Consider the following 15,594-nt stretch of genomic DNA (forward strand, 5'->3'; position numbering starts at 1 on the left):
TGCAAGATGGGTGCCAAAGCTCTTGACAGCAGAACAGAAACGTGTCAGGTTCCAGACGTCCCTTGACAATTTGCGTCGTTTTGAAGCAGATCCCGATGATTTTGTGGCACGATTTGTAACCATGGATGAGACCTGGATACATCACTTTCAACCAGAAACAAAACTACAGTCAAAACAGTGGAAGCATCCTGATTCACCAGCTCCGAAGAAAGCCAAGTCTGTTCCTTCAGCTGGAAAGGTGATGGCATCAGTCTTTTGGGATTCCAGGGGTATTCTGCTCATTGATTATCTTGAAAAAGGTCAAACTATCAACGGCAGATGCTATGCTGATCTACTGCACCAGTTGCGAGAAGCAATCAAAGCCAAACGACGAGGGATGATCGCTAAAGGTATCCTCTTCCACCAAGACAATGCGCCTGTTCATAAATCGGTGGTGGCCATGTCAACAATCCGCGATTGTGGCTCTGAACTCATTGACCATCTTCCTTATTCACCTGATTTGGCTCCTGACTTCCACCTGTTCCCCAAAATGAAAAAGGAACTCGCCGGTCGCCATTTTGCAAGTAATGATGACGTCATTTCCGCTGTGACTGATTTTTTTAGGGTAGCTGAAGAAGATTTCTTCCTGACTGGGATTCGGGCCTTGCAGAATCGCTGGCAAAAGTGTGTGAACTTGGAAGAGGACTATGTTGAAAAATAAATTACAAACATGGACTTTGTAACTTTTTTTCACAGTGAGGCTTAGAACTTTTCAGCCAACCCTCGTAATTAGATACGCTTCATATATTGTTCACAATGTTGGACAACGACTCAAATTTTGGTAATTAAAATATTCCATACATTTGTTTAGGCTTTACATTTGGAATTTATCAGGTGCTCGGGTTTCAAGCCTAGACTGGCTTTCATATTTGTTTGCTTGTTTGTTGTTTCACGCCACACTCAGCGACATTCCAGGTATGTGGTGGCGATCTGAAAACAATCGAGTTTGGACCAAACAATCCAGTGATTGACATCGATTTAGCAGCTGGGATACGATGGTCCCGCCACGGGCCAGTGAATGGTTTATTTAAGTAGGGAAGCATGGACTTAATACTAGTTTCAGGAAGCTATTTTGAACGTATTTTGTACGTGAGTTCAACATTATACGAAAAGAGCGAATCTGCTTAGCTTTACCAATATGGCGGCGCCCATGAACAGTACCGGTTTGTGAATTACAAAGTAAACAGCAACGATCATTCTGTTTAACCGGGCAGCAATATGGACGAGGAAGGCCTTGAGCAGTCGCTGGAAATGTATAGAACGCAGGTATGTCTTGGATCCGGAATTCTGACGTATGATAACCGTAGATTATATCTGTTCGAATTACGCATAGCGCGAAAGCTGAAGAAATTTTCCCGCTTAGCAATGTTTTTCAGCTATGGATTTTATTGTTTGTGAGAAGTCAGAGTAATTAACATGTCACCGAATTGGATGTAACCACAGCCACCTGTCAGGTGAGGGAAGGTGAGAAGTGGTCATTCACGGATATGACAACTTTTAAAACAGATTCCATCTTCCTGTTTGTTTATTAATCGTTAATAACTCACTCTACCAGTGCTGCCTGAGTAACAGATGTCTCTTGGTTGGCACAGGCTGACAGTTTTGGCATAGGCTTCACTGATCTGGAATCTAGTCATATGGGCCGTAGGGCAAAAGCAGTGTTCACGAATAGTGTCTGACACTCTGACAAATCTGGCCGATTTGCCAATGGTCAGACAGAAGTCCCCAACCTGCTGGCCCCAGTGTCTGACTGAATATAATAAAATGACTTTGTCTGAAGTTCTTATTTGTGGCACCTGACACTTGTTCACTTTTTATAAATTTATGTTTATAATGTTTGTCATTATATAGTGTTAATTTCGATGCCAATTATGAGAAATGTTAAATCGGAAATGTGTGTTGAATTTTGTTCTGTGGGTCCTGTGAATTTTCAGTGGGTCAGACAGTCATCTGAAACTTACAGGACCCAATGTCCTGTTACTTTGAAACACCATTGTGAACACTGGAAAAGCTCAGCCGAGAAGTGCCAAGTCAAAACGGCCGATGGAAAAAAGTAAAATGGGCTGTGGTGAAAGGCAAATGCCTGGATCATGGAAAAATGTCAAAGGACCACATTCTTAGTCATGTGGGCGAACAAAAAATGTTTACCAATGTTTTTCAATTTTTGTTGACATAGTTCATAATTTTAAGCGTGACAGTATCAGTTCATCCAAGCCCAGGTATATCCGTTTCAGATACTACACAACATTCTGTTTCTCACAAGTGGGACATTCACTCTCTTAAGTCTAACTCATTGTCAGATATGAGTGAAATATTCTGGGTTGTCTCTGCTCCCAGCTGGCAACACTCCACCATGTCAAGGGTGACATCCTCATCCATGCACTTGGCAGATTTGAACATTGGCCTATTTTGCACCCTTTTTCACCAATAACAAGGCACACTGTCCATTTAAAATAATAACAACAAACATAACATTATTTACACTATTTTATTATGTAATTTGTTAAAAGTTTCATTTTTCTGTCCTTTTTCGGCATTTTTCACTCTTCAGTTTGGTCCATTTAGCAATCCATTTGGCTATTAGCGTACAGATACCATTTGACTCTTTTTTTCTGCCCTTTTGTCATTCTACCCATTTGACTATGACCCAGTGATCTTGATTAAATGATTGGATTTAGTTTTGTTGGGGTAGGTATTTTCGGTGTTTACGATACTAGGGGTTAGGTTACCTTTTCTAATAAAAATAACTCAATCTGTAACTAAAATCCCAATCTGTAACACTGGGTAAATTATACAAACAAATAAAGCATAGCTCACTCTCCCATGTTGCATGTTTCCTTTACACTCAGTAGACACATTTTCTGCCACAATAGCTGAAGCAAGACACCAAGCGGGTACTTACTTTGCTGACACTTGTGACAGGTAACTAGGAAGTGGCCCAAATCTGAGAGTAATGAAAATCTTGCAATGTCTCGAATTAGTATGGGTGAAATTGTACCAGCTCGGACATGTCATGACCTCTTCCCCCTTTCCATACTCTCCATTCCTCGTTAAACTGCGAGAATGGGAGAAGTCTCATTTCGTCAATAGCAGATGAAATTGTTTATCATCGGCTCACAAGTGATAATTCATCTGATGGATTTATCACCTGATAGATGCAGATGTAAAAGGAGAGGGCCCTTCATTAAAACACAACAAGCATTCATACGGTTAGAACTGTTTGTGTTGTTTTTCCATCCGATAATGTTAAAGTATGGAAGTTATGATCATCTTAGTGCTACAAGTTTCATAAGTCTGTGTTAAGGCATGGGAGTTATGATCACCTTATCGCTACGAGTTTCATAAGTCTGTGTTAAGGCATGGGAGTTATGATCACCTTATCGCTACGAGTTTCATAAGTCTGTGTTAAGGCATGGGAGTTATGATCACCTTATCGCTACGAGTTTCATAAGTCTGTGTTAAGGTATGGGAGTTATGATCACCTTATCGCTACGAGTTTCATAAGTCTGTGGTAAGGTATGGGAGTTATGATCACCTTATCGCTACGAGTTTCATAAGTCTGTGTTAAGGAATGGGAGTTATGATCACCTTATCGCTACTAGTTTCATAAGTCTGTGTTAAGGTATGGGAGTTATGATCACCTTATCGCTACAAGTTTCATAAGTCTGTGTTAAGGCATGGGAGTTATGATCACCTTATCGCTACAAGTTTCATAAGTCTGTGTTAAGGTATGGGAGTTATGATCACCTTATCGCTACAAGTTTCATAAGTCTGTGTTAAGGAATGGGAGTTATGATCACCTTATCGCTACGAGTTTCATAAGTCTGTGTTAAGGTATGGGAGTTATGATCACCTTATCGCTACAAGTTTCATAAGTCTGTGTTAAGGCATGGGAGTTATGATCACCTTATCGCTACAAGTTTCATAAGTCTGTGGTAAGGAATGGGAGTTATGATCACCTTATCGCTACGAGTTTCATAAGTCTGTGGTAAGGTATGGGAGTTATGATCACCTTATCGCTACAAGTTTCATAAGTCTGTGGTAAGGTATGGGAGTTATGATCACCTTATCGCTACAAGTTTCATAAGTCTGTGTTAAGGCATGGGAGTTATGATCACCTTATCGCTACAAGTTTCATAAGTCTGTGTTAAGGTATGGGAGTTATGATCACCTTATCGCTACAAGTTTCATAAGTCTGTGTTAAGGAATGGGAGTTATGATCACCTTATCGCTACGAGTTTCATAAGTCTGTGGTAAGGTATGGGAATTATGATCACCTTATCGCTACAAGTTTCATAAGTCTGTGGTAAGGCATGGGAGTTATGATCACCTTATCGCTACGAGTTTCATAAGTCTGTGTTAAGGCATGGGAGTTATGATCACCTTATCGCTACGAGTTTCATAAGTCTGTGGTAAGGTATGGGAGTTATGATCACCTTATCACTACGAGTTTCATAAGTCTGTGTTAAGGCATGGAAGTTATGATCACATTATCGCTACGAGTTTCATAAGTCTGTGTTAAGGCATGGGAGTTATGATCACCTTATCGCTACGAGTTTCATAAGTCTGTGTTAAGGCATGGGAGTTATGATCACATTAGCGCTACAAGTTTCATAAGTCTGTGTTAAGGCATGGAAGTTATGATCACATTATCGCTACAAGTTTCATAAGTCTGTGTTAAGGCATGGGAGTTATGATCACATTAGCGCTACGAATTTCGAAAGTCTGTGTTGAAGTATAGGAGTTACAACCACCTTAGCCATACAATCACCTTGTTGAATGGGGCCCAGGTTGTCAGACTCGGTGATTCAAATCATTGAGTATCACCACACCCACACTTCAGTTGGGACTTTAGGCATTATATCAATCATCAGATTGTGTGTTTAAGATTTGACTACAGATTGCTGTAATGTTGCTTAAATCATAACAAACAGATAAACTTGATATCATCATGCTGGTACCATTAGAAAATATGAAAGAAATGTCCCAAACAGTAACACTGACAATGTCTTTGTTTTCTGTTTAGCTGCACTTCAGCTATCAGTATATTTCAACTATGTCATAGCAACCTGTAAATAACGACATTCAAGTGATAGACGTTATGAGCATACAGAGCAATGGAGATCTTATGTTATGTAATCAACCAAGCCAAAAAGCCTAACCACCTGATGAATTGAGTTTCTTCTTGAGTTCACCAAATGTGGAGACTCTCTCATCACCTCTGCTTATGGACCTGTATTTGTCACTACAATTGTGATCATTTCTGTTTTGACCCACAGCTTTCTCAGGTCAGTCAGGCGGTACAAGCTGCTGGTGCAACAGATGACCTGATCAAACTGCAAGAGGATCTCACAGAGCTTATCAACCTGACACAAGGTGAAACACTATGCTTACATCCACTAATCTAAGACACACAATCATAATAATGTCTGGGGATGAAATTCCCCAAACTTTCAGCCAGACCACAGGGCTGGTTAGATGTATAACATGTCAGCCCTGACCAAAACTTCATGCCAGCAAATAATTTAAGTTTGACAACCAAGATAGTTTGTCATCCAGTTTTAATTCATCATTTATTTTTCGTTTTTTCAGTAATGATTTATTATCCTGAAATATGATGAATATCTTCACGTACACGTCTTGTACACGTCTTAATTTTAACCTGACCATCAGGCAGGTGAATTTGAGAATCTGGCAGTCTGTGTTGACAATCGAGCAATCGGTTAGGCAGGTAACTCAAACTCTGGGAATATCTTTTTAGAATGTAAATTTAGGTGAAAAATTTATCATTATTCTCCACTAGAGAATTTTCTTCTGTGTCTCTCTGTTTTCATCAGTATTTTTATTTATTCATTATTGTAAACCAAAAGTTACTGTGTTCTGTAATCTGATTGGTTGAAAAACATGATTAAATGGTATTAGAATCCCGGAAACTGAAAGACTATTCACCGCGTATTGACACGTAAACAATTGTTTTGTTGTGTCATCAACAGTGGTGACGTCATTCAAATCATATTGTGACGTAAAGTTAGAATGACGTCACAAATGAGCACCTCCAGATGCTACCATGAGAACCAGCTGAAACGGCCAGCTGATGACACTTCACTGTTGTGTCCGTATTCGATGTGAACGAGTGCAGACACTAAAACCCCTTTGGTTTACTTTTGTGTTTACAATGTCGATAAACATCATGTGTTGGCCAATTTCCGGGTGTTATTGAGTATTTGAAGCACGGGAATATTTCATTTGAAACCTCCGGCTGACGCCGTCGGTTCCAAATGCATTCCCGTGCTTCAAATACTCAATAACACCCGGAAATTGGCCAACACATGATGTTTATCTCCTAATCATTTCCCTTGGTATTTACGTGGCTGTAATTAAGAAATACAGTTTGCTCTACCACCATGTATAGTGTAAAAAAGCACACTTTCGCCCTGAACTATTATAGTTAAAGCACGAGGACTTGTATTTCTTTTTTAAGATGCCGTATTTAATAGTTTCTAAGCCTAATTTTGATTAATCTATGGCAGAAAACAAACATCTGTGACCTTAATTAAGAATCCTTGCACAGGATTCTGTTCTTTTGACCTGTCAGCCCCCTACGTTAAGACAAAGAAAAACAAATGATGAACAGTTTGGTGATGGTTTATGTTCAGGTTAAGTATCTTCTCTAGATCGTTTTAGTTACACTTGTGATTCTCTTAAACCATACAAGGCAATATGACCGTCTCGTTTCTACTACCAACGAAAGTTTATATCAGTACATCCAGTTGAAGCTGACTAGTCATGTGACATTCCATGATGGCATTGTGGGAATGTAAACATTGCAAGCGTTACCGTGTCTCTGTAAAATTTTGAGTGGAACTATGAGACATTTTATCCTTCCGATAACATAAACGTAATGTTTCCACCAGTGATGTTAGCTGTGTGATACAAACCAAGAAACGGGATGCGACGAGGCAGTTTACTGTGGGAGGCTGTAGGAGGCGATGGCAACTGACATCCATCGTGACGTCGGTTACATTGTGACATAGTGCAAAAAAGTTCGATTACGAGTAGGCAGACTGGAATGGCGCAGTGACGTCAACACATTGTGACGTAATGCAAAAAGTGCACATTATGGTCTGATAAAGTATTGTCGGCGCCTTTGATCTTTCACAGAAGCGTCTTAGAAATAATATTATTGTGTTTATCGTTTGGGGGGAAATAATATGTAAAGTACAAGAGATGCCAGCTTTATCATTAGTGCTCATGGAATCAATTCTTGTAGAATTTGTATCTCCATGTTGTGGGATTTAGGACACTTGAGAACATCTGTTGTTTTCTTTAACATTATCTTAGGCATAAGCCACTATCCAACTATATACAATGTATGGGAGACGTCAGCCTCTTCTTTGAGGCAAGAATAAACACTACCTTCTGACATCTGAAGATGTTACAGTGTTCAGTCCCACCTGGATTCCGTTGGAAATTTTTATGAATTACTAGTACACAGTAAATTTAACAAAATTCTGCATCCAATTTTTCCAACTTAAAAAACAACAAAAATTGAGAAAGAATTTCAAATTTTAATTCTTGAACACAAATCTGTAACTGTTTTAGAGCTTCATGACATTCAAAGCATACAGCCGGCAGCATGTTTTTTCTTGCAAGATGGGTAATTTTTTGTTTAGAAAGATGAAACAGCACCCTGTATGATCAGGAATGATATGATAAACTCTACTAAATATTGTTTCGTGTGATAAGCAATCATGAGTCAACTTTCAAATAACTAAATTCCGTGGCAAAAAACCCGGCAAATTATACAGGTATATTGCATGGAAATGCGTTTTCCATGGGGCAGATGTTTTTCTGCATGGCAAGGTACTTTCCATGATTTATTCTGCATCTGTGGAACTACGGAATGCTGGAAGGACTTACTGTTCTGCATCTGTAGCAAAGGAGCTGGTCTTCCAAGGCCTCAATGTCATGATGTGACCAGCTGATATGAGATGCGGCCATGCAGATTATTTGTTACAACTGAAGATCCTTGGTAGAATTGGACTTCAGCAACCCATGCTTGTCATTTAAGGCAAACACAGGATTGCATGATTGCTGACTTTGTTGACATTGTGTCCCAACTGCTTAGAATGATACTCATGCAGCTGATATCTAGATAATCTGGTACAGACTTGATTTATACATACCATCTACTAGCTGGAATATTGCTGAGTGTAGATTTAGACAACAAACAAACAGAAAAAGGACTCATCAAATCAATAGCATTTGTTTTACTTATCCAATGATTAGGTTCAGTTCATCAAAAATCGAATCTGAAACCTTAGTTTCCATTTTCAATAACCATTTTCACCATTTAGATACTGTAAATCATTAAATTAATGCGAGCATTTTATTAATGCGAAAAATGCGTCTGTACATGTGTCGCATTATTAAAATGACGCATTTCAGTCTGGGGGTGTACTTTTGAATAAACGTCAGAAAACGGAAATCTACTTAATACCTATTAAAATTATTCATCGGCAAATTTTTTCACTAAGTAGAAGTGTTGACACTACACACTACACCAGTCAATACAGGTCACTTCCTCATTATGGGTATCGCAAGTCAGTTGTCACTGGTTACAATAATCACTGTCAATTGTTCAAAGTCATTGAAGCACATCAGCCAGACTGGACATTCTCCAGTCACGCAGGATCGTTTCGCGATCTTTGCTCACCTTTGCAATCGCGGCCTCCATCCATTTGGCATGTAGAGGCTTCATCACACTTATTCGTAAATCCACAAGTGTGTCCTTTTTGGAACATGTCAAATTGTCTGACACTTTGTTGGCATACCAATTAATAACTTGGTTCTTCATGGCCACCTTGAATTCACCATTCATTGTTGTCATAAGACAAGTAGTAGCAAGCAATCACGTGATCAAACACGGCAGCGTAATCAAAACATCGTCAGCTCCATTCCATTCAATGCTTAACAAGTTCAATTCAGGTAACTAGTGTGTGGTAATAAGAAATGAAAAGAAAATGAACAACAAAGAATCAGGGTGTTGCATTTTCTGATCAGCACAGCTTCCTGAGCTCGCATTAATTTCATGACACATTTTAGACAAGACCTTTGCACTCACATTAAATTCATGATGCATTAATTTCATGATTTGCAGTATTTAAATACCTATTTGAATTATTCCACACAGGCAGAATTTATTTGTTACTCCCAGTTTAGAACACTGGAAGAAGGAAAAATGTGATTGGTTGATGTCATTCTAATTATCCAATTAGAAATGTTAGTAGACATCATCAAGTTGACTATGGATTTCATACCGAAAATGCCAACTCAGAGACTCTGATGAAATCTGATGATTTTACTTGTATGGAAAATCGAATCGAAAATGATCAAATCAAGGGTCCAATATAACAAAAATCAAATCTAGGTTTGGGTGAATCATTGCAGCCCTACCTATGATATTAGATAGATCAGCATCTATATCAAAGCAGCAGGGTTGACAAGAGATGTACGGATCACATGTACCACGCTTATTGTATGTATTAACAGCCTTTTAATTTATGTGTGAAGAAGATATATGTTGATAAATGAGAATCACAATGGCACTTATAATGGTTATGTGATGTAATGTTGATGTCTTCCTGCAGAGAGTTTACTGTCTTTGAAGAAAAGTAAGTTGCTTGCATCTCTGGAATCATCTGCCACTACACCACCAGCACCACCAGCATCATCAGCAACATCTGCAGCGACCACAATCGATGATGAATATTCTGCATTTCAGGTGAGGGAAATTTTCATCTTTTTACATGGATTATTGATTACATATGTTAAAGGTGAAATCTCGTTTGTTTGATCCCCATGGGTCTGAATTAAACTATTTGAACTTTGTCATGTACTTTTCTCAGTATAAAAATAACTATTATGTCCTCAAAAAGGTCTAAGTAACTGGACACAAGGGCTATGCTTGTTGTTTCTCCTATCTCCCAAGAGCCACTGTGGCAGTCAAATACAGTGTACTCTGTCTAATTCTGACTGGCTTGGAACCAACTGAAAAGTCCGAATTAGACAGCAGTCCAAGTTAGACAGAAATTTCCTATATCACTGCCTGAAGGCTCAAGTCATTTGCTGGTCATAATGGTTGGAGACAAAATACACAAACCAATCAATCGATTGTGTATTCAAAGTTTATTGGCCAACTGAACTTCCTGCTCAGTACGAATTGAAAAGCAATGTTTTTTCGTGTAACTACCTTTTTGGACCGACACTTTGGTCCTAAAATGCCTAAATAATGAGGGTCCGAGATAGAGAACTTTTTCATTATGACCACAAAAAAGGATGATGTCAGAACCTAAGTTCAGTCTGGTTTATACAGCAATCCGAAAAGGGCAGAGTTGGAGTTAGATAGAGTGCACAGTATGTGTATAAATACTCAGGAAAACAAATGAGGGAACTCTTGAAAGTACAAGTGTTCCTTTCACTTTTCTTCTCTTCAACATCTGATAGACCAGTCCTCTAGTTTAATCCCCAGACTGAATTCCCATATGTATTCTGTATGAATTTCCAGGCAGCACTTGGAGGGGATGTATTTGATGCTCCTCCAGTTGGCACTTCCAGTGTATCACCGCCACCTACAGGCAACCAATCAGAACTACAACTGAAAGAATCTGGCCAATCAGATGATGAGGAAGAGGCAGATGCTTCAGTCGCCGAATCTTTCTCCGAACTTGTTGGCATGAAATGTCGAGCCCCATTCTCCCATGACTGGGGTGGCCTTGCTTACCACAATGCACTGGTGTTTCAAGTGGAGCCCAGCATCACAGATGATGAAATACCCAAGGTAGGGCTACCTCTCTCTGTATATGAACTTCCAGCTGTGTGTAGGTTTTGGTCAGGACGGGTGCTAGGAAATATACTGAATTTAACGTATGACTACTGTTTTACGCTATTTTTGGCAGCAAAAATTCCAACAAAATCACTATCTGGTACACCAGAAATGGGCTCCACACATCATACCAATGAGAGGAATCAAACCTGAGTCTTCGGTAAGAAGAGTGGCCCCTTCACTAATCAATTTTAACACTGCTTGTCATGTCAGTTTGGTTGTACAGTCGTGCCCCGTATACCCGAACCTCAGATATCTGGAAAACTCGCCTTCCGAACGAAAATTCCGTAAAACGAATTCACAATGTTGTAAAATTACTCAGTTATCCGGAAATACGGTTTCTGTAACCGTACGATCATTGTCACATACAAAACACCAATTTATGTACATTGTTTGTCTTGTATATCCGGATAGCTGAGCACTGTATGTTTACACACGGGATTACCGAGGGCCTCGCGTGCCATACATGAAAGAAGTCAGCAATCTTTGACGCGTGAGAAGATTAGTCAACCGCTGAGTAGCAGGGTGACACTGAGTTCATTTTGAAGCGTGTCAATTTGTAGGTCACTATAATTACTCTGAGAAACATGTTTTTGTCAGTTGATCAAAATGACAAGTCAACCAAACAAACGTAAACGGCATGCCATTTCAGCAGGGGAAAAGAGAGAAATTTGTAGATACAAGGAGCAGTTATCCCTCAGCAAGCCTAGAAATCCTTAGTAGACACTTCGGCACAAAATTTGGTCACACCATTGGCAAGTCAACAATCAGTGACATTCTGAAAGACAAATCAAAATGGCTAGAAATTCCTGAAAGTTTGTCGGAGTTATCACATGCTCGGAATGCTAAACATAAGAAGATGGAAGAAGCAGTTTATCTTTGGATTTCTGATGTGACCAGTCGTAATTTACCCGTCAATGATGAAATAGTAATTGAAAAAGCATGTACTTTTGGAGATAGCATGGGTATCACTGACTTTGCTTATTCTCGTGGCTGGTTAACACGGTTCAAATTAAGACATTGTGTATCAAGCAGGAAATATGAAGGCGAAGCGGCAAGTGCTGATAAAGAAGCTGTGATTAAGGGCCAAGAAGATCTAAAGAAGGTGCTTGAAGACTATGAGGAGCAAGACATCTTCAATGTAGACGAGACTGGATTGTTCTTCAAACTTGGACCGAATCAGACACTTGCATCTCAACCTGTCAGTGGTACAAAGCGCTCCAAAGAACGAGTCAGCATAGCATTGTGTGCAAATGCAGATGGTTCAGTAAAAATCAAAACCTTTGTGGTTGGCAAGGCTAGGCGTCCCCATTGTTTCGGTAGTGACTTTAATCCGGAAGTTTATGTTAGGTACAGGAACAATGCCAAAGTGTGGATGACTTCAGAACTCTTTCGTGATTCGTTACTATCATTTGATAGGCAGATGATTGGCAGATTGAGAGGGAGGCGTGCCATATTATTGATGGACAATGCAGCTAGCCACACCCACAATGTGAAGTTGACACATGTCAAATTACACTTCCTGCCGCCCAACACGACTGCACACATACAGCCGAAGGATGCCGGCATAATCCGTGCTTTCAAAGCACATTACCGCAAGCTTCTTGTGAGGCATTTCATCGAGTGTATTGACACGAACCAGAAACCAGCTGTCAACATTCGCAATGCAATCCGGATGATCAAGCAAGCCTGGACAGCTGTGAGCGAAAAGACAATTGCAAACTGCTTTCGTCATGTGGATATTATCCAATCAAGTGAGGACCCACAAGAAGACATGGCCTTGTTGGAACTTCGAGATGCACTTCGATCATATGCACAAGTTGGAACTGTGACTGTCAGTGCCGATGATCTGTCAATGTCGACAGTGACGAAGTGACCGGCGAGTCTTTGAATGACACTGACATCCTCCAAGCAGTGTGTTCTGACAGCGAGGCTGCTGCTGATGATGATGACGAAGTTGAGCAAGTGCCACCTCCCCCACCCATGTCTCACAAGGAAGCTCGTGTTTGCCTTGATCAGCTGATTAGCTATTACGAGTGTACTTAAAGTAAAGTCCACTCGCTATTCTACAAAGCCATTGCAGAAGGCTATGACAGACTTTTTCAAACGAGCATGAACAGGTATGAGACACTGTAATTTGTATGCACTGATCCAATGCAATGTGTAATCAATAAAGATTATGTCTGATGCCTACTATGTTTGTTTCTTTGTACGTTTCTTTGTACATATGACCCATGATTCAGATATCCAAAAATTCGCTTATCCTGACGATTTCAATAAAAACACCAGCATTCGGATATACGGGGCACGACTGTACACTGTTTTTAGCATTTTCCCAGTAATATTACAGTGGGGAACACCAGGAATGGGCTTCAACATTGTACCCAATTTGACTCCATGCGTTAACTTCTGTATTTTGAACTTCACGTATCCATGACGATCTAAAGACAATTTAGTTTTGATGTTTGTCATCATGAGATGAAAGTGTGGTGTTCTGTGTTTCAATGCTAACCTACAGTTTTTTGTGTTCGTTCTTATGTCAGGTGAGTGTGATGTCCTGAGTTTCCATGGTAACCTATAGGTTCTGTGTTTGTTGTTATGACAGGTCAGTGTGATGTTCTGTAACCCAACCCATATATCTATGGTGCCCTGCAGATTCTTCCTAGATGGTAGATGTCGCTTCTCAGAGGAAAAGTGCAAGTAAGTATATTCGTACATTTAAAGTCATTATTGGTATTTTATAGTTAATTGTAATGCGTAAAGTTTATCATTTTTTATCTTAAACATATTATTGAGAACTTAAAATAAAATATATTTCCACATTCAGAAAGGCCAGTCATTATTCTTAAGAACTTAAGAACTCAGGATTCTGACCTGTGAAGATCCATGATAGAATAGGTCTTCAGCAAGCCATGCTTGCCATAAAAAGATGGCTATGTTTGTCGTAAGAGGCAACTAACGGGATCGGGTGGTCAGGCTCTCTGACTTGGTTGGCACTTGTCATCGGTTCTCAGTGGCACAGATCAGTGCTCATGCTGTTGATCACTGAATTGTTGGGTCCAGACTTTATTGTTTACACTACCACCATTTAGCTGGAATGTTGCTGAGTGTGGCTTAAAACTCAACTCACCTTACCTCACTCACTCCTAAGGATTCTAAGGGTTAAAGTTGATCATGAAGTGGGAAATTTCAATTACGAACATTTAATGGATAAGGCTTGTTCATTATTTGAGCTGAGTTCATGAATTATATGTCCAGATAAGATTTTTGAATGTGCAAATAATTTTGTTTATTATTAGTATATCATGATACCTTTGACATGTTTAATAACACACTTTCCAGACATCGGTGCCTCTTATGTGTCTCTGTTGAGTTAGTATTTGTGTTTTCAGTCTTGCCATTAAGTTGGTTACCATCTGGTAGTAACAGATACCTAAAGGCTCATATGCTCTTATTATCATTGGGTCCATGTTCGATTGTTTATGGTTTGCAGTCACATTGGTGGATTTTTGTGAACTCTGATAAGTAGATATTATATTAGTGCTAACATTTGATGACTTTGGTAATAAATACTTTTCAAATATTATGTTCATGCCCATATCATACATACTCACTCAGGAAACACCAACATTTACTCACCCATGTTGTAAACAAAGTGTGATATGGGCACAAACATGATATTCTGTTTTATACCGGAATTGTCAAATAGGGGAAAATAAACCCCAAACTATTTTGAAAAATAAGCTGGCTACCCATTGTTGCCACATATTGACATAATATCTCAGAAGAAATATGACATCATAGCATTAAGATGTCACATCACCACGACAAACTGATATTTTGCCCAGGGCATGGTATTAAAAATAGCCGTTATATATTTTTGCTGTTGTAGGTAATAAATTCTGATACTTCTAACTGAACAAGAAGCAACCCAGATACCAAACAAACAGTATTTGTCTGTGGTCTCTCATTTTGCTATTGATGTTGTGTGTCCTTTTCCAGATACTCCCACGGACACGTGGTCAACATAAAAGACCTCCAGGCATATCAGGACCCTGATTACAGGTAGGCAGTGCTGTAGCCATGCATCAAACTATTGATGGATTGCAACTGTTGAGTCTCCGGTGGCAATTAAACGATGGAAGAAATGGAACAGGTGTAGAAACTGTTCATGAAGCAACGTTTTATCAGCTGCATATATAGCAACCTGCACTTGTAAATGGATCGACCCACGTTGTGTATCTATAGCAACCTGCACTTGTAAATGGATCGACCCACGTTGTGTATCTATAGCAACCTGCACTTGTAAATGGATCGACCCACGTTGTGTATCTATAGCAACCTGCACTTGTAAATGGATCGACCCACGTTGTGTATCTATAGCAACCTGCACTTGTAAATGGATCGACCCATTAAGATGGAGGTTAGAATTGGTCCTCAGCAACCCATGCTCATCGTTAGAGACAACAAACAGAATCAGGTGTCACCGTTTGGTCAAGCTCGCTGACCTGGTTAGCACATTATTTTATCCCAGTTGGTAGACTGATGCTCATGCTGTTAATCACTGGACTGTCTGGGCCTGAATAAATTATTTACAGACCACCATTATGATGTTTGACACCAAACAAACTGCAGATGGATCGGGTGATTTTTTTTCGTTTGGCAACCCG

The 15,594-nt window shown here is 39.6% G+C and overlaps 1 protein-coding gene across 2 annotated transcripts in view; it reads left to right on the plus strand.

Moving 5' to 3' along the window:
• The first annotated feature begins 761 nt into the window (after positions 1-761).
• LOC137273443 (zinc finger CCCH-type with G patch domain-containing protein-like) overlaps positions 762-15,594 on the plus strand; it is a 69,302-nt gene continuing 54,469 nt past the window's right edge. The window contains exons 1-6 of one of the 2 annotated variants that reach the window (XM_067806133.1): positions 762-1,305; positions 5,319-5,415; positions 9,690-9,823; positions 10,607-10,879; positions 13,530-13,624; positions 14,927-14,989. In XM_067806133.1, coding sequence (XP_067662234.1) covers positions 1,258-1,305; positions 5,319-5,415; positions 9,690-9,823; positions 10,607-10,879; positions 13,530-13,624; positions 14,927-14,989 — 710 coding nt within the window. In that variant the 5' untranslated portion in view covers positions 762-1,257. The remainder of the gene's footprint in view (positions 1,306-5,318; positions 5,416-9,689; positions 9,824-10,606; positions 10,880-13,529; positions 13,625-14,926; positions 14,990-15,594) is intronic. The other variant, XM_067806134.1, reaches the window with a different exon arrangement.

The sequence above is a fragment of the Haliotis asinina genome, chromosome 2, assembly GCF_037392515.1.
Source record: "Haliotis asinina isolate JCU_RB_2024 chromosome 2, JCU_Hal_asi_v2, whole genome shotgun sequence".
In the NCBI taxonomy this organism is placed as follows: domain Eukaryota; kingdom Metazoa; phylum Mollusca; class Gastropoda; order Lepetellida; family Haliotidae; genus Haliotis; species Haliotis asinina.